Below are 22,965 nucleotides of genomic sequence, written 5' to 3'. Positions count from 1 at the left end.
AGCATACAGTATAACAGATATTCTGCTATTTCATTCACTGACATTTATGCTGTTTTTTTTATTATTAAACCTAGGCAAACGCTTTGGCAAACGCCCTTGACAAAAAGCAAAAATCCTTTGATAAGATCATTGCCGAATGGAAACAGAAAGTGGATGATCTTGCTGCTGAACTGGATGCCTCACAGCGAGAGTGCAGGAACTATTCTACAGAAGTATTTAAACTTCGCTCCCAGTACGAAGAAAGTCAAGAACAGTATGAATCCGTAAAGAGGGAAAACAAGAACCTTCAAGGTAATGATGAACTCTAATAAAAGTAAACAATAAAATACATAATTTTTCTTAGTTTTACGAATTACGCATTTTATAACTTATCATATATTACTAATTCTTCTACACTGTGTGGTTTTCTTATTTTCTCTCAATACTATTTCACTTTTAGAACTTCCTTTCATATCACTCTTAAAAATAGACGATATGGTTGTAAACCTATAGTACATTAATACTGTGGGAGGGTGAAGATTTTTTCAAATTATTTTATTTATTTTTATACTTTTATTTATTTGTGTTGTTTTGAGAAAAAATTATTTATGTTGTTTTTAATTAAAACAATATTTTAATTAAATAGAGACAATTTTTTTTTAAAAAAACCATCCAGATTAATGCAAACTAAATCGTGTAGTACTATCCAGGAGTACTATTGAGGACACATATCAGGAAATTGATGATACCCTGAGGCCTCCAATAAGAAGGACGGTGGTTTCACAATAAGTGATGAAATTCATCTCCTACATAAAGACAATCAGAAACATCTATATACGAGTATATCTATATGTATACCCACGGCCTGGTACGAACTTGAAGCCTGAGAGCTGGAGAGCGGATACGCTAACCACTCGGCTAACTAGGCACACCAGTGTGATTATATAAGATTTACTAACTCAACTCTAATTTCGATTCAAGAGAACAAATAAATGATTAAATGAACATTTAATCGGCATAATTAAATAACTAGTATCCGATCCTCAATTGTCTCATTATATATCACGATCAAATGGGAGACGTTTAATTGCTTAATTTTTATTCCAATCAAAATAACATTGATTGTGCTACTCTCGGTGTCAATCTCCAGTGTAGAAAATATACCCTGTATCTAATCCCTCCAAAAATCGGACGTTCATTCTTGCGAAAAAGAATCTACTCCACCTGAATTCACTTTTAACATCACCTAGGTCTTCAATAATAATAATAATAATAATAATAATAATAATAATTATTATTATTATTATTATTATTATTATTATTATTATTATTATTTGTGATTGTCTGTGAAAATAATAATGGTGGTGGTGGTGGTGGGTGGTAGATGGCGTTGGTGTAGTTACGGTTTGTTGCAGTTGGTGGATTGAGTGGTGGAGACAGAGAGTTGTAGAGTAGGTATCCTCCCTCGATGAATCTTTGGACTCCCTGGAGGTGTCACGTAATAATAATAATAATAATAATAATAATAATAATAATAATAATAATAAGAATAAGAATAAGAATAATTTCTTAGAATAATGATAACTTTGGTACTTTTTAGGCAAAAGCATATCACATCTAATCTATTCTGGACAAAAAAAAGAAAAAATTCCCCAGCTTCTTTTCCATTATTTCAAATCTACTTTCAGTTTGAGCACCTGTTTGCCTTCTGCAAATCCTATTTTCCCAGGTATCGAACACTATTGCAACATTTGGAATAGTGTTCCATACCTATTCCGTAAAAATGTTAGTTTGTTCAAGAGAGGGCAGTAAAAACGGTTACCGACTCTTTCCACTCCTGGTACACAGGTGTTGTTTCTGCTCTATGTTTATTTTGCTGATGCTTTGGTGTTTCACCAGTTTACAAGCCTAGCGTTATAACCTGTAATAACAATAAGCTGCAAGTCGTTTTCTTTTCTCTTTTTAAATTCCTTATTCAGTTTTTTTTTACTCCAGTCATCATTTTCATGAAACTTCAAGATTGAGGGTAATTATTTTAGAATCGCTGCTCCATTCTGGCTGAAATAAAACTATGTTTAAAAGACGCTGCTCTTAATGCTTCTTGGTACACTTAATTCTCCCAATAACTATTACATTTAGTAGGAGTTCCGAATCTCGAATTAGCTAATAATTATATAACCTGTGGTAGATATAAGAATTTTGGTTTATCCTAATTATGTTGTAATTAGCTCTCTCTCTCTCTCTCTCTCTCTCTCACACACACACACACACACAAACACACAAAAAAAAAAAACACAGCAAAACGTGAGAATGAATCTCTGTGAATGACCTGAGATGGCAGATGAATTTCATCTCCCAGTGTGAGCCATCCTGCTTATTAAAGGCTAAAAGTGGCTTGATCACTGGATTATCTAACTCTTAGTCGTCCACCTCACTGATGTACGATAAATTTACAACCTTTCCTGGGTGTGATGCACATAAAATATATAATATTTAACGCACAATTCAACAGACTACTTCACAGTGAATTAATGTAACAAGATTAGCGATGTAAATACTATGGCTAGTCGAAATTTCTCCATGCCACCTTAGGCTGTATCTTTTTCTTATATTTTACTATTCTTATACAATAGTTTATGTAGCAATGCCGCTGATATTGCGCGCATGACATTATATCTCTGTGGTAAGTAATGCTCTGCATTATTTTAGATGAAATCAAGGATCTTATGGACCAACTTGGTGAGGGTGGACGCAGTGCCCATGAACTTGAAAAGGCACGAAAGAGATTAGAAATGGAGAAGGAAGAGCTGCAGGCAGCTTTAGAGGAAGCAGAAGCTGCTTTAGAACAAGAAGAAAATAAAGTACTTAGGGCCCAATTGGAGCTTTCTCAGATAAGACAAGAAATCGACAGGAGGCTACAAGAAAAGGAAGAGGAATTTGAAAACACGAGGTAATAATGCATGGATAGTTTATCGCATTCATAGTATTAAATTTTGACTTGCTAAATTACACCTAGAAGGTACCCAATAATTTTTTTACTTGAACAAAAAATAAAAATATAATTAGAGAATTTTTATGATCATCTAACATATAAATAATGCATTGTTTTATATAAGTGATATTAATGCTTCTCTCTCTCTCTCTCTCTCTCTCTCTCTCTCTAAAGATATTTAATTTATATTGTTTTATTAGTACTATTAGTACCATTCAGTCCTATATCAGACTACGCTTAATATTTTGATATAAACTGAACAATATTTTTATGTTTTAATTTTATACATTTAAATCCAATAAACCCATTCTCGGACACTGCGGATACTAATTTGGCTAAGACAACAGCTTTCTTCCAAAATACCAAAATAAATAATACAAATAATAGTCTGAAATTATACGTAAGACATCAACTAACTTTATGCCATTTTAATTTAACAGAAAGAACCACCAACGTGCTATCGACTCCATGCAGGCTAGTCTGGAAGCTGAAGCTAGAGGCAAAGCTGAAGCATTGAGGATGAAGAAAAAGTTGGAGAGTGATATCAACGAACTGGAAATAGCTCTCGACCATGCCAACAAAGCCAACGCTGAAGCCCAAAAGAATATCAAGAAGTATCAGCAAACAATGAAGGAACTACAGCAGGCTTTCGAAGAAGAACAAAGAGCACGAGAAGAACTAAGGGAACAGTATGGCATGTCTGAGAGGCAATGCAATGCATTACGAGGCGAGCTAGAAGAAAGCAGACAGTTATTGGAACAGGTATGCAACTCCAAACAGTAATGATTACTTGTTATCTATTTGTATGTAATCCTTTCTTATTTCGATATATATTTCGAGCTTGTGTTAGATAAAAATGATACTGTTCTTACTTACTGCTCTGTCCGTATAATGGTAAAGACTGATTAAATCTCTAGTCGATCAAGGGGCAGTTCATATTAACAGTCCAATTTCCATCCCAGATAGACTGCTATATCTCTAGATCCCATGTGTACTTAGGATGGTCTGAAGTTTCCACAGGATAAAAAACACATGTTTCAGTAAAGAAAAACCAGCCATTCCCCATGAGATCGGCTCACTCACCGTCGACTGAAAAATCCTATAAGATTTCTCATTCCTATATACATTCGAAACCAGCAAAGCTGAACAGATTCGAACACAGGTCCTTCCAACCGAAGAGCCTAACATCGAGACATCCTTGCGACTAGAGTATGGAGGTTCCAATGAATGTTTAAATTCATTATACGAACAATTCTAAATTATAAGCATTTCTTGCTAGTCAAGTTTTTGTCGACAAAGGAAGACGATGCGATCCTTAAAAGAACCGGTAGGATTTGTGTCTTTTGTTGAAATCACTTGTATTTTAAACCATAAGGAATGTTCTCCATATTAATGATGTTCTCCATCATTAATATGGAGAACATTCCTATACCCTTTCAACCGATCTAAGGCAGAGGTGACAAAACAGAACCATTCCTGAGGATATGATTGGTTTTCTTCCCTCAAACAGACAAAACTGTACAGAGATCACAGTTGACCAATTACTAGGGTTATGTATTGTTACCTGTGTCATTAAATGCTAGTTATGTTTGTATGACAGCAAATCAAAAAGTTCACCAAGTATATTTCTTCCAATTTTAAGCAATTCATTTACAAAGTTTACAAAAAATAATAATCCGTTTTTCTCTTGGTGACTAGACATACATTTGGTAACATGAGAAAAATGTTTTAATGTTTTCTTATTTTTTCTCCATCGGGAGATGTGTTGTATTCTGTACGTAAAAATTTACATTAAACTTAGAATGGGGAGAAGCATCCAAATAAGTCACTTCAGCCCGCGAAAATGCTTTTCAATAGTTTAAGACTTTTAAAGAAGGCTTGCAAAGTCTTCAAAATTATGATAGATTTTTTTATTTAGATAGTGTTGCCCATCACGAATTTCTTTAGTAACTAGTCTTTATTTTTCTTGAACAGCATAACAAAAATATGTATTTAAAAAATTTAATATATTTTTTCAGTCTGATCGGGCAAGACGCTCCGCCGAGGGTGAACTTCATGATCTTCATGAACAAGTGAACGAACTAGTCGCTCAGACCGCTTCCCTATCAATGGCCAAACGCAAACTGGAAGGAGAGATGCAAGCATTGCATGTAAGACATATAGTATTTTTTATTATTTAATGTTTTTAATATAAACTGCTTTTAATTAATCAAACTGTCTTTAGTGCATCTGTTCTACATTATGAAAACGAATAAATGTTTTTATTTCTTTGTCAGGCCGACCTGGACGAGATGCTAAATGAAGCAAAACAATCTGAAGAAAAAGCTAAAAAGGCAATGGTGGATGCTGCTCGATTGGCTGATGAATTACGGTCAGAACAGGAGCATGCATTACAACAAGAGAAGATGAGGAAAGGTATGGAACAACAACTAAAAGAACTGCAGGTCAGACTAGATGAAGCAGAACAAGCTGCACTCAAAGGAGGCAAGAAGATTATACAGAAACTAGAACAGAAGGTACGTTGATTAAAATCGTTAATGTAGATTATTTATTGGAGAAATAACATCTTAAATTCATTTTTTTTAATTTTCTTAAGATATTAATATCTTAAAATATTAATCGCTTTAAAAGAATATAATGAGCAGGTTTTGGAGAGGAAGAGGAAATGGTTATCATTGAAAACTAATATTGAAACCTTCACCTGCAGTAAAATAAAGAAGGGAGAGCACAAAATTAATCCGTGCGCACTGTTGTGGACCTTCACACACACAACCATTGAATAAGTGTTATGAAAAACCCAAACTAAACAGCGTTATGCATTAGAATGTCTGAATTAGCATGTCTTGTTAAGTATAGAAATAAACTGTTGATTGATGTTCCAGTATTAGCGTTTGCTTTCTCAGTAAAGAAAATTGGTCTAAATATTCATATTTACTAGATGTACGCATAACACACCTTTTTGAGAGAGGGGAGAGCGCGCGCGTGTATTTCCATATGATGAACAATATTGTTGTTGTTGTTGTTGAGGTCTTGTAGAGATTTTTGAATATCTTTGGAATATTTCCTATGATTCATTCCCTTTACTCTGCTAGCATTCAACGATCGTCTATACGTCCAATCATCTACACTGTCATTTTTGCGAATGTAAAGTAGGATTTAGTGTCGTGTCGTTTGATTTGGCGCAAGGATTAATTTTGTGGTCTACCTCCTTTATTTCCCTTCTATATTTCCTATGCTTATGAGCATTATGCAGACAAAATCACTAAAATGTTCCAAAATAAGGCTTAAATGTTTAAATGATTATGCACCCTAGACATGCTAGAGATCTAAACTTGTTCGTGGTATTATGAGCGTTGCTGACACAATACAGAATATAAATACACAATATATATATATTTATAAACGATGTATAGCATGTCTGAAACATTTACCACAGAAATATACAGCAAATATTTCACGGCTTAACTGCAGCTAAAATAATTATTTTATGGATAAGAACTTAATATTTATATATTTGCCAAAATAAGAAATTTCTTAGTCTTATTGAAAATATTTCTTTTTTTGTTTTAAGGTCCGAGAGTTAGAAAATGAATTAGAAAATGAACAACGTCGTCATGCAGATGCTGCCAAGAATTACAGGAAGTCCGAAAGGAAGATCAAAGAAATTCAGTTCCAAGCTGAAGAAGATCGTAAAAATCATGAACGTATGCAAGACTTGGTAGATAAACTACAGCAGAAAATTAAAACCTACAAGAGACAAGTTGAGGAGGCTGTAAGTAACAAAACAGCTCATCAAAGTCAATAGTTAATATTATATTATATAACTTAAAAAAATAGTAATTTAGGACATAATCAGAAACAAACAAAACTATCTATTATTATTCTGAAAAAAAAAAAAAAAAGGAATATTGTTTTTGCATGTATCCTAACTTCTCTAGTCACTTGAGAGCTATTATTAGGCATGAAACCAACGTAGTAGATCGTAAAGCAAAGAAGGTTAAACTGAAAATACGTATGTTTAGCCATATTGTTTTATCGATGTGAATATGTCTCCCGTGTGCTTCATATTTCTCTTATTTTCATTATTAATTTACATGTAATAATTCATGTTAAATCTACATGAATTTTTCAGTCTACTTTTTTGAAATCCACATGAATTTTTGGTATACTAATTACAACATAAACTTTTTCACTACTACTCCACCAAGAATTTTGATTGTGTAACTGGTAATTAGAATTACTTTGCTTTAATTTTAATTATTCGATAAATTAAATAATTATTTAATTATTTTAATTTAATTTTGTAATAGATACATTACAAAATTTGTGAACGTTATGACTCAGAAAACTGTAATCATAAGGTAACGAACACTCACAAATAGGAATAGGAAGATGATGCAGCATTATATCACATCATATTTCGATTACTGTGTGCATCCCTAGTCACCTGGATATCTAAGAGATTAGGAATGAGAAAATTGTGAACGACGATCTGAGGAATATTTCTTGAACAGCTGGAAGTCGTAGTTCTTGTGGAAATAGTATGAGGATGTCTGTTCCAAAAAGAGAGGTAAATGAAATGAAAGAAGTGGAAGAGAAGTTCATTCGGGAAGTTAACTGTGTATGATTGTTGACAAACAGGTGATCGTATTTTCTTGCTTCATTAGAGGAAAGAGAAGGAATGATGATGGTAGCCAGTTCAGTGGGGCACCGCCAATGAAAATAACTATAGAAAGTAAAAACAAAATTTCTATGAGGAAGTGATAGGAGTAGTGTGTGTGTGTGTGTGTGTGTGTGTGTGTGTGTGTGTGTGTGTGTGTGTGTGTGTGTGTGTGTGTGTGTGTGTGTGTGTGTGTGTGTGTGTGTGTGTGTGTGTGTGTGTGTGAAAGAGATCATCTATTAAGCGGATTGTCTGGAAAGCATCAATCATTTTAGAGAAGTTTTTGATGCATCCACCATCCCAAATATCAGTGCGTGTGTGTGTGTGTGTGTGTGTGTGTGTGTGTGTGTGTGTGTGTGTGTGTGTGTGTGTGTGTGTGTGTGTGTGTGTGTGTGTGTGTGTGTGTGTGTGTGTGTGTGTGAAAGAGATCATCTATTAAGCGGATTGTCTGGAAAGCATCAACCATTTTAGAGAAGGTTTTGATGCATCCACCATCCCAAATATCAGAACAGTATTCTAAGTTTGGCAAATTTAGAATTTATGCAGTGTCAAAAGTAAGAATTGTGCAGGTGTTTAGTAATGTTTTGGGAGGATATAGATATGATGTGCTTGCACCAGAAAGGCTAGAGATGAAAAGTCAAACTGAGAAGAGAAATTTAATCTTAATACTTGAGGCATCTAATCTTGACTGAAGATGTGAACGTCAGGAAAAGTGAAGTGAGATCTTTCTTATGACAAATAAGACAGACTGCGTTTTGGTTAAAATGACGTTCACTAAATTATCTTTTCCCTCACTGGAGAATTGCAAGGAAATCGTTTATGGCATCAGTCATGGAAGATCTTGAGACCTGGATCATTTAGCTATGTTTGCCAAATGAAGAAGATAAACAGAGTATACTGCCATTAGCAAAACTGTGGATAGGATATAAGGTTAATGAAAGAAAGTAATTAATGTATTTTTTTTTGTAAAACAATAGGTACAGATACTCATTCTTTCTATCGGGAAAAATTGAAAATTACAAGAATATGTAATAATTTTAATAACATGTTATTAAAATGGGAAGTTAATTTTATGATTAATGGGAAGTCATTACATAACTAAGCGTATTTGCAGACTAGGTAAGCTTGAAAAATTTACTGAATATTACAAATTTCTAAATACAGTATATTGCAATCGTATGTCACACGTCACTGTTAATAAAGGTGCGGCACGTTGTACGATTACATACCCCCCCCCCCCAAAAAAAGCACTGCACAGTCCTAAATAATTTGTCATTGGTGTACAAATGTGAAGAAAATAGTAGGCGAACTACTTACCAAACGGTAATTTGATCGCTATGCAAACACTTGGAAAGAACAAGCACGGCCACATGAATTTCACCAAAACGTCCATGGCTTCTATTCAAAGGTCCTTTAGGCTAACAAGAAGCGTGGATAATACGAGGAAAAAGCGAAAAAATCCTTACTCTCTTTTTTCTAACAGTGCTTTGACTGGGGTGGAAAAATAATTACCGTAATGTCTAAAATATAAAATTCTTACCAAAAACAAAAAACTGTAAAATGCTTTGAACAAAAGCATTTTATTATGAGAAAAATATAAAATATCTACCTAAAATATCTGAAGTGCCTTTTGATATAAAATAATACTGGAGCATAAGTCTGGTATAATAAATCATCAGAACACTGTTATAAGTCCATCCAATCCAAGCACAGAGTGTCAATGATAAAATCAAAGAAAATAATAAAGATGTATACATTTTCGAACATCTAATATTAACAGGTATAATTTTCTTATTTTAGGAGGAAATCGCAGCTCTCAACTTGGCTAAGTTCAGGAAAGTACAACAGGAACTCGAAGACGCCGAAGAACGTTCCGACATTGCAGAGAATGCACTTGCGAAACTGAGAGCGAAGAACCGCAGCTCAGCGTCCGCTGGAAGGGGTATGAGTCCAGGGGTAAGTTTCTACTTTGTGTAATACTACATATGATGCTTTATTAAGTGAATAAAGTTTAAAAATTAATGTTTAAAAATTCAAAGCGAGAAGAGAATAGGCAACTGATCTTTGTTTTAGTAAGAAAAAATAGTTGCTTGTCAATATATTTATTCGCTAAAAGAAAAGAAAAAAAAATCCTGCATGATACCACACTCTAATTGATATTGATATATATATATTGTTTGTTTGTTTTAGGAGTAGCATGCCTAGGTCACTATTTTTTTTTATTTGCTAAGAAAATGGCACCGTGACTCAAGCTAGCTATTTCCAGGACAAAATAACTTCACCTTGGATTTAGAACCAATGTACGTTGTTCCTAAATGGACCTCTAAAAATAATAAATATCCTTAACATACATCAGCCCACTGATATTTTCTGCGCTGTATTACTGAATAATGATGGGTTAAAATATAAAGTGTTTATTGACAATAAACTGTTTATCTTTCTAGTTTGAATATAATAAAATAAAATGAGTGCCTTCTTTATGTTATTAAGATCATTAACCAAAAGCGTTCGATTTCGAAATCTCTCAAAATTTTATTACCAGTTTCTTATATTTAGAAATTAACTGAACATATAATTAAACAAGTGACGACTAATTGCGAGCCGATGATTTTCGTTCTTATTTATTGTAGAATCTTTGATATACAAAAAACTATTAGGAAAAAAAAAACTGTAATATAGATGTGTCTTTATTCTTTCTGCACGACATAATTTATAGCCTACCGCCAATGAAATCCTTCTACAGCACGACAAAAGCATAAACTCATGAACTCTGTCCAAATTTATAATTTATACCATATCTTCATAGTAAGTTTAAGAATTACCAAAGGCGTTCCAGCTCGGTTTGATTATCTTTGTGATGGGACGAACAGACTATTATTATATCATATCATATAGCATCAAACTGTACAATATTTGTAAGATCCTAATAAACCGTTAAGCTAGAAGATTCAGGCTAAGAGAAACCTTATCTTTACAAACTATAATAATCAAATCGCAAAGCCAACTGACCGAAATTTATCAATTTTAATTATCATAATGATGTGCATTTATAATTAGAGAGAAATACGCCGAGTCGCAATAAGTCACTTGTTTCCAGTAAAATCCTGTTAATTTCAAAATATTTGAATCATGTTTTACTAAAATCACAGACTGAGACGGTTTCTTAATTTAAATGATTATTCAACTCTCCGATCTTTCATTCTGTATACTTTCAATCTTGTCTTCACTCTCTCTCTTTCTCTACAGCCAGTTATGAAGCCTCGAGCTAAAGCCAAAGTAGGAGACGAAGAATAAACTTTCCATTGTAGCCTTCCTCTAGGTGAGATTGACATCATTTCCGTCCTCAGCAACATGGATATAGAGCACGAGGCTGATTTTACGACACTAACAAATACAAGGAGTTCATTCGAAAAGCTCATTTAAATTTAAATCCGTGATTAGCATAGTTTCTGATTCCACGATATGTTAAAAACAGCTCAAAATGTGAAAAATAATCATATTTATGCAACCGAAGCGTTAAATATTTTAATAATAATATCATTATCTTAACAAACATTAACAGATATTTTGGTGATGGAATTTTTTAAACTTTTAAATGAGCTCTACATAATGAACTACCTGTACCGCCTAATTAAATCGCAGAGTTTGCAGTTCAGCTGAAAAAGCTAACCTCGGCCATTATAAAGTAGAAAAATTAACTAATTAAAAGGGAAAAAATACTCTAATAGTTTTAGAAGTGTGTCATTTCAAAATAGCATGGTAATTTATAACGCTATTCCAAGGAGCTTAGCGAGTTATTTAATATATTTAATACACTAACTGCAGTTTTACTAATTTTTGGAGAATGACCATTACAATTCCTACACAGAAGATAAGAAGATGAACATTCCGCGTATAATAAAATATCTCGTCATGTGTCAAAAATCTCAATTCGTGGTCGATCATCCTGGCTAACTTAACTATCAAATCAAATGAATCCAAAATCACTGATTTTGAGAGCCCAAGTATTATATTGTTTACTTCATTGCCAACATTCACAGAGTAATAAAAAAATCGAAGAGATGTGAAACACCTACCATGTTTAAGGACAACTCTTGCAGTATGTGACGAGTTTCTATGAATATGAAGTTGGAGACAATGGACAATATGTTGTCAACCCATTATTAGAGTGAAGGAATTTACAATGTCATAATTTATCGCTGTATCACTGAATTAATTATTTAATCAAGCTTATTGGGAATTTCGGAGAATCTTTATTATTGTAGATGCAGAGGAAGGTCATGAAATAATGCAGGTAATGGTAAGTTAAAAGATTTTTTCTGCACATTCAGTGAATACTAAGTGAGATAGGCTCCGATTTGATGACAAAAATAACGTTTATGACTAATTCTAATCACAATAGAAACCAATTCCAAGTTTTAAAGATATTTATTTTGCAATATTATGGAAATCAAGTTGGCGCTCATAATTTTAGGTATAATATTTCACCTATTTGCTTATATTCGTAAAATCATAATATTTAAACATTTCTTAAAAATATATATATCCACATTAAAAGATATATATATATATATATATATATATATATATATATATATATGTTAAAGATACCAAGCAATTTTAAACCTGGTTTTACTCCATTTCCCAAGTAAGCAAACAGACTAAAAGTCAAGTTTGCGCCTGCAATTGATGCAAGTCTAACTGATCCCACAGGTAGTGCAGGACCAGGGCAACTCGTGGCAAAGGTGGAACAAGCTCCGATCACTAATCTTAATATTTACCCTTAATGCCAAAACACATCTCCAAGAAGGGGATGTACGATGTTTTGTATTAAATTAAAGGCAAGGGGCCACTACCCAGACCGGTTTCGACCTTTATTGAGGTCTCGTCAGTGGGAGCTAGGCTTAGAAATACCAAGATTTAGTAATACCGAGCTTGTAAGTATTTCGCCAAAACAAGTTACCATAAGGTGTTTTAACCTTATTAAATAAAAATCTCTGGAGGAGATATAAATGTAGAAAGTATTTTTACCTTGGGTATAAATATGTTAAAGATACCAAGCAATTTTAAACCTGGTTTTACTCCATTTCCCAAGTAAGCAAACAGACTAAAAGTCAAGTTTGCGCCTGCAATTGATGCAAGTCTAACTGATCCCACAGGTAGTGCAGGACCAGGCGAAATACTTACAAGCTCGGTATTACTAAATCTTGGTATTTCTAAGCCTAGCTCCCACTGACGAGACCTCAATAAAGGTCGAAACCGGTCTGGGTAGTGGCCCCTTGCCTTTAATACAAAACATCGTACATCCCCTTCTTGGAGATGTGTTTTGGCATTAAGGGTAAATATTAAGATTAGTGATCGGAGCTTGTTCCACCTTTGCCACGAGTTGCCCTGGTCCTGCACTACCTGTGGGATCAGTTAGACTTGCATCAATTGCAGGCGCAAACTTGACTTTTAGTCTGTTTGCTTACTTGGGAAATGGAGTAAAACCAGGTTTAAAATTGCTTGGTATCTTTAACATATTTATACCCAAGGTAAAAATACTTTCTACATATACATATACATATATATATATATATATAATCTAAGGAAAATTAGCAATACTATTTATCTATAATTCATATAATTCAGAAAAAGAGTTGTTTAAAGAGATCAAATAATTTTAAAAACTTATTTCATTATTTTAAAATCTGAAATAATTAGATTTAAAAAAAGATTATTTAAAATGAATACCTTTTACTTCGAATATAACTCTAAATAACTAATATTAGTTTTCTGTCTAAATTTGTGTATCAAAGAGAATTTTAACTTATTCAGCGTAGGATAAATTGCCATTTCTAACTATTGATAAACTTTGTTCATGGGTCATTCATGCGAAATCGTCGAATTAAAAGTTAAATTGAAGCTGAATAATTTTGTATTTTGATGACAGTAAGTTGTTTAGTTACCTTATCATTTCTATGGAAGAAAATGTCTTTTTTGTGTTTTTTTTTCAGATTTTTCCAGGCATCTTATTAATTATGGCGGTTATTTTGATTTGGCGAATCCACTGGATGTTCTCATTTTCGGAGGGTCACAGCAATATCTCTGATATTTTTACTACCACTGAAATGCCCAAGGCGTGATTTTTTTATTTCTTATTTTCATTTTCAGACAAACATTTTTCATGATAGAGGCCACTAAAGTGTTCAAGCGTTATTTTACCCATTATGCATTGCATTCTGCAGGCCCTAGGGTGAATACACAAGTTCGAATTTTCGTTTGTTTCATTTACACATAATGTCCCACACCTAAATTAAAGTATTTCTTTTATAAAAAATTAGCCTAAAAAAAAAGTTACGGGGGGGCAAATAAAAATTTGAAATTTTTACAAGAAAAACTCTTGAGTATTTTGAAAATAAAGAAAACGGCGATTTTCTGTTGCATATTTGGTAATTTGGTATACAGTGTACATTCACCTTATCAAGGAAATATTCTTTAGGATGATGAATGGTGATGTTACCATATGAAAACAGAAAATGGAAGAGTAAAAAATAAATTAATGAATACATTCAAAAGGAAAAATAAACATTTATGCACTAATAATAACGTCATAACGCTAACATAACATCAAGTGTCCGGTTATGAAATTGCATAGCTAAGATACTGATAAAAATAAAAAAGTACTTTCTAATATTTTATTATACTTTTACATTAATGCTGGTGACAATTAAAAGCTCTCAAGTTGCTTACTTCACACTAGTCAGGAGAACCTAAAATTATGTCTTGATAAATGGATGTACTAAACGCATAAAGATGAAGCAAAAAATTGTTTTTCTTCATTTTCAAAAAGTTGTCTAAGATCGAAGGAATGAAAATAATGGAACTATTTTTAATTTATAGCCACCTATCAAGAGTATGTGTGATAAAATTTTCAAAGTTTTATTTGTTTCTCCACATAACGTTTTTTAGGAAATTTAAAAGTCAGCCGGTTTTAATCTTCTGCAAAATTTGAGGCAATTTCAAAGAAGAAGCGCTTGTCAAGGTGATTCGGGACGTACATATTGTACTATAAGTATGCATAAAACATACAAAAAAAAAAAAAAAACATCACACTTATGAATTCAGCTTAGGGACTACAGGATAGAATATAAAATTGGGGGGGGGGGGGGGGGGGGGGAAGAGCACTCGGAACACGTAAAGCAAGTGGCTGCCTTCTTGAAAATAATAGTTTGTCTGAAAATGAAAATACGAAATCAAAAAGTATTCATGGTGTGTGCGCGCGCACACGCACGCACGCACACCATGAGCATTAAAATTGTAGTAAGAATAATAAATTGAACAATCTGGAAATTAGCTGTGATTAATTTAAAAACATTCTGAAATTGAGAAAATTCTCTGCATCACAAGAACTGTCATCAAAATGAAAAATTATGCGGCTTCAGCCACTGATGATTTCACTTGGAATGACCTTTTATGCATATACTTAAACAAACATGAATAAGCGTATGACAGAAACATAAAGAAGTAATAAGATCCCAATATAGAAAACCGAAACAGCTTATATCTTAAAAAGAAATTTCCTACACAGAGAAAATAAATGCTCGCACGGATTCTCTCCCTATAAATAAATAAATAATCGTTAAATTCTATGATTTCAGGTCCTTTGAACTTTGTCTTCAAGCAATGTTACTATAGTTAATAATGTTTGCCAACTTTTACATTGCTGCTGATTAAATGTGTTAACTTCTGCATGTCTTTAGCAACCTAATAAAAATTTTCATAACAGTATATTGAAAAACATTTGAAATTTCTGTATTTTTGATAGCAGTAGAGATTGTTGATGTCAGCATATTTGTTCACAACTACTCTATCTCTTGCATGAAATATTTTCGGTAGTATACCAATGATTTATCCGATATAATTGAGAACTATTACTGTTCAAGTAAGCCAAATTTTCAGATAATGCAATTAAATTTCAACTTAGTAAGAAAAACTGTGCCCTAAACCTCTAATTTTATCTGAAAATTGAAATTTAGAAGGTAGCAGCTACCGTCGAGAATGAGTAGATGAAAAATTGTGAGAGGTGGAAGAAGAATTTCTACTAATTTTACAGAAAATTGTGTAAAGAGATTTATAGAAAAAAGTAACGGAGGGGGGGAAGAAAAGCTAAGCAATTTGACAAATATCGTTTTGTGCCGTATTTTTTATTAAAAACAATAGTGGTGGCAGGGTGATTTCCTCCATTCGGGATGAAATTCGAGTTTTCATCCCGTAAAACAGGCAAAAACTAGTTGCGTATACAATTAACAAATATCGTAATTCAGAGATCAATATTCAGAGCATCACACTTTTGCATTCGAGCAAGAATTAAAATAACTTTGAGATCATCTAACTTCGCACTCTGAACTAGTGATGAGCAAAACATCCAAGTCAAAATGCTCGCAATTTTTGAGTGACAAAAATTGCGAACATTTCGCAGCAACAAACATCACATATTTAAATCATCTTTTATTAGGCTGATAAATTTTATGTTTGATCTAATAATTAAAAAATCAGGTCTTAACTCGTATACTTTTTTATTTATAGTAGATGCATTTCCTCGACATGTTTCGCTGTCTATATGGCAAACAGCATCTTCAGAAGATTGCTTAACATGAATAAAAAATCGTCAAAAAAATAAACGTTTTCCAACAGCCACTAATATCTTAAATTGAAAAGACTGGACTGATAGTTTAATCACGAGTATCATTAGTCGAGCCTCATCTCAAAGAAGACGAAGATTCGTCTTTACAAGTGCACCAGCCAGTCTATCTTTCTGTACGGCTCCCAGACCTGGAACATCTCAACAAAAGCAACGACCAATATTTTAAACAGCTTTGGAACTACTTGTCTAAGAAATATCCTGGATTACTCCTGGGAAAACCACATTTCCAACTCTACTATACTAGATGAAACCTACCAAGATCCTTTAGTCAGGACTGTTCAAAGAAATTAAATAAAATGGCTCGGCCACCAACTTAGACATCCACCCTCTGTACCCTTTGATGCTCTGGTCCTCTACGCCCATACAGATGGAAAAAGAAAAAGAGGCAGACCCCGAACTCCATATTGGAAATACATCAGCAATATTCTCCCCCCCCATTTCCCCCCAACTCTCTGTATCGGAGATCCGTCAATTAGCATATGACAGAGAAGCTTGGTTTTCCTTCACGTCATAACAACCTCCAAGTATCTTATATCTTATCAAATATCTTAGTATACACAGACTATTTATTTGTTTTGATTGGTTCCCTATTTATAATTGTAAAAATATAAATAAATGATGAGTCAGGACTGTTCAAAGAAATTAAATAAAATGGCTCGGCCACCAACTTAGACATCCACCCTCTGTACCCTTTGATGCTCTGGTCCTCTACGCCCATACAGATGGAAAAAGAAAAAGAGGCAGACCCCGAACTCCATATTGGAAATAGATCAGCAATATTCTCCCCCCCCCATTTCCCCCCAACTCTCTGTATCGGAGATCCGTCAATTAGCATATGACAGAGAAGCTTGGTTTTCCTTCACGTCATAACAACCTCCAAGTATCTTATATCTTATCAAATATCTTAGTATACACAGACTATTTATTTGTTTTGATTGGTTCCCTATTTATAATTGTAAAAATATAAATAAATGATGATGATCATCATAATCATTAGGCATGTTATGTACAGTCTCTACATTGTTGTGTAAACTCTGTATGTCATTGCTGACATAGGAGACGTCTTTAATGTTACACATATTAATTAATGACTTACAAATGTCTTGAAGGATCTTCCTTGGTTTTTATTTAGTGTGTCTTTTGAGAGAATGACCTCGGAAGACTCCTTGAACAACCAGTCGAAGTAATTCTCTTCTAAACAGAGCATGGAGGATGCATACCAATTTACTGTATGCTGTTCTTTGAGGATATGCGCTACGCTTTCTTTTTCCCTTCCCTTTTTGTTTTCAACATCGCCTATATGTTCTTTGTTGCGGATTTCAAAACTTCTCCCTCTGACCTACATACATCTTTCCACAAGAACAGGAATCTTGTATATATCCGGATGTTTATAAAATAAAACTTCGTCTTTAGGGCAGCATAGAAAGCTTCGTAAGGTGTTGCTGGTTTGAGGGCTGTTCTGATGTTGACTGCCTTTAATATTTGGCTGTTTTGTTGATGTACTGCCAACGTACAGTTGGCAGTACATCAACCATGCTTTTGTAATTCATACAAAAGTACCATGCTTTTGTATGAATTACCATGCTTAAGGTACCATGCTTTTGTAATTCATTATCAAGGAAAATGGTTCGTCAGAAAATAAAAGTCTCTTTAGTACATTTTTGAATGGCCATTTCGGAGGAATTGATTAAATAGGATTTAAAGTTCTTTTTAGTATGTTTAAAGCTGTATTTTTCAAGGTTTTGATTATACCATATGTTTAATTTCTCTCTCTCTCTCTCTGCTGAATATGTAATATTTATATACACTGCTTCAACAAAAGATGATTTAGATGATTTTCAATGCTCTGGTGGGAGTGCGAAAACCACTGCACTGCTTATTGGAAAGCCAGAAACAGCTAAACTGAAAAATGTAATGTTTGATCTCTAAAGCAGGATTTTCAAACAAACTTTTCAGCCTATAGATTTTTCTCAAGCCTCGAAAAGAGAGACAGGTCTAGAATCACACATAGGTGCATTATCCTCATTAGATCTTAGCTCTATGCTACTTACTCTGAAAACTAAGATCTCACTTTGGTCGTATTTTCACGAGAGAAACAAATCAAATGTAAAAAAAAATTGCACTGGATAAGATAATGAATACTAAAAAGAAATATTTAGAAGGTAACTATGTCCTCATCTGATGGGCAATGATTTGTAGTTAATATATTTATGTGAACTTCTAAATGAATCTCTGGATATGCCTAAGTTGCAAGCATAATACATTAAAGTGCTGATTTTGCATTTCATTCGAATCAGTTGGCAGTTGCTTTATTTATCTCAGAATATACTACTAGTCAATCTGAACAGTTACTTTTCTGAATTCGTTTATCGTGATAAGAACAATATACCGCTGGAGATGAAGTACCGTATATTCCGGCGTATAAGTCGGCTTTTCAGCATTGAAAAAAAAAAAAATACTAAATTTTTTAGGTCAACTTATACGCTGGGTCAAAAATTGATTGTTTCCAAGAAAAAACTAGTATGTATCATACTCTGTTAAATTTATTAGCAATATACAAAATGGGTAAATAACTTATATCAAATTTATTTACATAAAAAATTATTTACATGTTATATAATTATTTATTTACAAAAGAAAATAGGTAGGTAACTACATAATTAAAATTTAATTTTCACTGTCTGAATGTATGAAAAGTTCATTGTACTCTGGTTCTGTAATTTCTTCCGGTATATCGTCATATTAATTGCATTCGTTTTCTCCATCAGATTTAGCATCAATTTCGTCATCATTGTAAACAAAAATCATCTTCCGAGCCATCTAATTTGTAGATATAGCACATTTTTTTAAAATATTTTATTACTGTATCTGATTTTATTTCATCCCATGCTTTCGCTACCCATTCATACATAGTTACCAAAGATGCATGTCGCATTTGTCCTCCTTTTTGTGTAACTTTTCTCTCCTTCTTGCATCCACGCATTCCACTGTTTTTGTAAACTGTCTTTAAATGGCTTGTTTATACAAACATCCAACGGTAGCACTAGTGGAGTTAACCCACTTGGAATCACTGCCATATTGGTATTATTCTCTCTTAATAAAGATTTTGTGCTCTCCGTTAAATGAGATTTGAACGTGTCCCAAAGCTAATAAACGAATATTATTTCTCGTTATGAGTCCATTTTAGCGATTTTCTCGAACCCAATCCGCAACATTATTTTCCAGACCAGGCCACTTACAAATTCCTTTCCGTTAATGCGCACTTATTTTTTGGCATTTTTCATTATTAAAGTTTCATTTTTTCTCCAATCGCGAACTAGTTTTTCGTTTACTCCGAACTGACGTGCAGCAACACAATTAATATTTTCTTTTGCAAATTTAATCACTTTGTACTTAAAACTCGCGTCATATTTCATTCTTTTAAAAGAAGCCATTGCACTTTAGTTCACTATTGGTGAACTGGTCAATATTAAATAAAATTTCTTTTGTCAACTAGGTATTTTATATCTTTTGCTAAAACAAAGAATGGAAGGACTAAAAAGGCAGTTATGATCCTAGTGGTTGACGCCTGTATAAACATTTTACTTAAAAACTGTGATAATTTCTATTTTTAAAGAAATTTTTCGAGTCGACTTATGCGACGAGTATACTATAAAAACTCAAATAAACTCAAAAATTTCCAATATCGACTTATACGCCAGGTCGACTTGTACGCCGGAATATACGGTATTTTAAATATTTTGCTGGAAATATAAAGACTATGGTTCTAGATTATGAAAAGCAGGTTACTGTTTATGGAAAGTTATAACCCATATTTTAAAAAAAAATAAATAAAAACCTGCAAGTGTATCAGAACGAATCTGAAGGTATTAGAAATGTGACGACAGTAAATCTCTTGAGAGTGATATAAATTGTATCTTAACCAAGTACTGAAATATTTAAAAATCGAATTTCATTTCACTCGTCTTGATTCGATTTTTTGAGCCTGGCACACCTGCTAAAACAATATTGTGATAAGTAAAATGCACTAGTGTAGTTGTAGTGCGAGACAGCTCGTTTCCATGTTATACAGATAACTGGAAACTGTTTCGACTTCTAAACGAGCAATACTAGAAGCATAGTCCAGCATTCAAGTACGATATAGTATTAGCAGTGTCAACTGGTAGAAGCAATTAAGGACATGAGGCCAATTATTATGTTCTCTGGCCGATTTTTATGTTTTAAAGAATCAAAAAACACCAATATTTTGGGAAAGAAAAACCATCCATCTGGAAGACACTTTCAGTTGAATAACCCTTATAAAGATTCCTTGAGTCAGAGATGACATTTGAATCTAGATCTTTCCATAACCGAAATGCAAGTAACGCATCGTCCTCGTGACTGTACGATACCTACTGTAAGATCAACATTCTGCAAGTTCGTGGTTCAAACCATCTACAAAATAAAATTCATGACTACACCTATAGATACTGTTACCATTTGGATTTAGGTAACAATTGACCACGCGAGTTACCGAAGAAAAAAACAGTACAGTGTAATATGCTTAAAACTGCGAGAAACTTGAAATTCGATTTCAGGTTTCTCAGATGTATTTCAATAAACATAGAATGAAATTTAAAGTTTTAGAGGTGAGATTTTAAATGAATTAATAAGAACTGACATAGTCGATTAATAATAATTCAGTGGATAATTTATTTTATTTTATTTTTTTATTTTATTATTTTTTCTAGCCTTCCCTGCATACCAAGATACCCGATGCCTATTCAAGCTACCATGGAATGCCTTACTCAATGCGCAAAATAGCCTCACATGAATTGCTGGACGATACCGACTTTTAAACCAGCCAGGCATTACCAATTATTCATCCAATCCACACGTTTCACCGTTCCTTGTGTTCGCCTGTGCTACTAGTTCGCTTGGTTATGGGTGTTACCGATAGAGTAGAATATATGTAAAGTGTTATCCTCTCAATCTACCAAAAAAAAAAAAAATCATCTTTTATGTATTATAAAGCAAAAGAATCCAAAAGCTCATCTTTGCATAACGATTATCGAATCCATAAGAGACACACAAGGTTGACGACGGGAGGAGCAGCCCCAATATGACAGCTTTTATTCATTTCTTACAGAGTAAAGAAGTGAGAATGTATTTCACTTGATATTTTCGAAAGGAAAATAAAAAATCCTGTGAATTACTCTGTATAAACGATGTGACTTGTTTCATTTCTGTCTCTAATATAATCTGTGCTCTAGCTGTATTTATTAAAGCTTACTGCTACAGTCTTAGGTTTCCTTCCCATTCCAAAGCTTGCGTAGTCTCTTCAGGGAACAAACGTGGCTTCTGGGTGATTTTGTACTGCATCTAGCACAGATTAGTGGTGTGGGAATACAGTATTCTAGTTGCTGTTCTACTGTGTTGGCAGCGTGTACTAACCCATGGCTGTGTAATATTTTGTTGTTTTTCATTTGGATCAAGTTTTTAATTATCAAATAAAGGGTACTGGGCTGTGAAAATGCTTGTTGTTTCATTTTATATTACAAAACAAGAAATCAATTTCACGTAAATGCATGGCTTATTTGTTTCAGCGGTTTATTTTAATCAAAATATATTAATAGAACAGTATTTAAAGCTAAAACATCGCTTATCAGGTGTCGAAAGATCTCTCTCTCTCTCTCTCTCTCTCTCTCTCTCTCTCTCTCTCTCTCTCTCTCTCTCTCTCTCTCTCTCTCTCTCTGAAAATCTATACATAATTCAAGCTTAATATTCACTTACGTTAGTTTTATCGGATGCATATATATATAATGACCATTTAAAGAAACCAAAATAAATAATAGAATAGAATAGAAAAGTAATAAACTATATGTGCATTTACTGTATATACCAGTAACTATCGTAACTTTGTCAACTCACAAGGCAAATAAAATGTTAAAAATTTACTAACTGAAGTTTATTTTTTAAAAGATATACTAATATGGAGATATACCAGAACATCCTTGAATGGAAAGAATTTTTGTGCATTGAGTTTATATCGCTTAAAATCACCGGACTGAAGTTTGTTTCCGCAAGATATCACTTCCCTGATCCGTCATTAACATCAAACTTTTTCTTATGGAATAAAACCATATATCAGCAATTGACTGGCCTTGCAATGGGTCGCCCTCTCTCACCATCTTGTGCTGACCTTTTTATGGAAGATCTTGAAAGTAAAATTTTTTATCTCAAGTAGACCCTAAACCCACAATATGGTGAAGATACGTGGACGATATTTTCATAGTTTGGAACCACACAAAAAAGGACCTGTTTGATTTTCTAAACAAAATCAACTCATTACACCATAGAATCAAATTCACTCTAGATCTTGAAAAAGATAACCAATTATCTTTTCTGGACACCCTAATTAAGAAGCAAACGAATGGTCGTCTCAGCCTCTTAGTTTACCGAAAACCCATAAATACAGGACGTTATTTGCACTTTAGCTCCTCCCACCACATTTCTCAGAAACTTAGCATTGTACACATGCTAAAAAAGCGAGCCTTCCGCATTACAATAGATCAACAAGATCTCCAAGATGAATTATCACTGATATCTAACAACCTCACCATGAATGGCTGCCCTCGGAGACTCGTCCACAAGATACTTTTCTCTGAC

The 22,965-nt window shown here is 33.4% G+C and overlaps 1 protein-coding gene across 25 annotated transcripts in view; it reads left to right on the top strand.

Moving 5' to 3' along the window:
- LOC150097195 (myosin heavy chain, muscle-like) overlaps positions 1 to 21,830 on the top strand; it is a 136,852-nt gene extending 115,022 nt beyond the window's left edge. For 22 of the 25 annotated variants that reach the window (XM_090407177.1, XM_090407175.1, XM_090407185.1 and 19 more), the window contains 8 exons: positions 75 to 291; positions 2,689 to 2,929; positions 3,412 to 3,733; positions 4,990 to 5,121; positions 5,248 to 5,487; positions 6,543 to 6,743; positions 9,432 to 9,587; positions 21,048 to 21,830. In XM_090407177.1, coding sequence (XP_090263303.1) covers positions 75 to 291; positions 2,689 to 2,929; positions 3,412 to 3,733; positions 4,990 to 5,121; positions 5,248 to 5,487; positions 6,543 to 6,743; positions 9,432 to 9,587; positions 21,048 to 21,155 — 1,617 coding nt within the window. In that variant the 3' untranslated portion in view covers positions 21,156 to 21,830. Of the gene's footprint in view, positions 1 to 74; positions 292 to 2,688; positions 2,930 to 3,411; positions 3,734 to 4,989; positions 5,122 to 5,247; positions 5,488 to 6,542; positions 6,744 to 9,431; positions 9,588 to 10,877; positions 10,951 to 21,047 lie in introns of all 25 variants that reach the window. The other 3 variants (XM_090407183.1, XM_090407181.1, XM_090407182.1) reach the window with 1 other exon arrangement.
- The last annotated feature ends 1,135 nt before the right edge of the window (positions 21,831 to 22,965 follow it).

Source organism: Typopeltis vanoorti, chromosome 17, assembly GCF_054136105.1.
Source record: "Typopeltis vanoorti isolate ZY-2024b chromosome 17, IOZ_Tvanoo_1.0, whole genome shotgun sequence".
Taxonomy (NCBI): Eukaryota; Metazoa; Arthropoda; class Arachnida; order Uropygi; family Thelyphonidae; genus Typopeltis; species Typopeltis vanoorti.
Note: the sequence above shows the minus strand (reverse complement) of the source record. Positions and strands in the feature narration are given on the sequence as shown.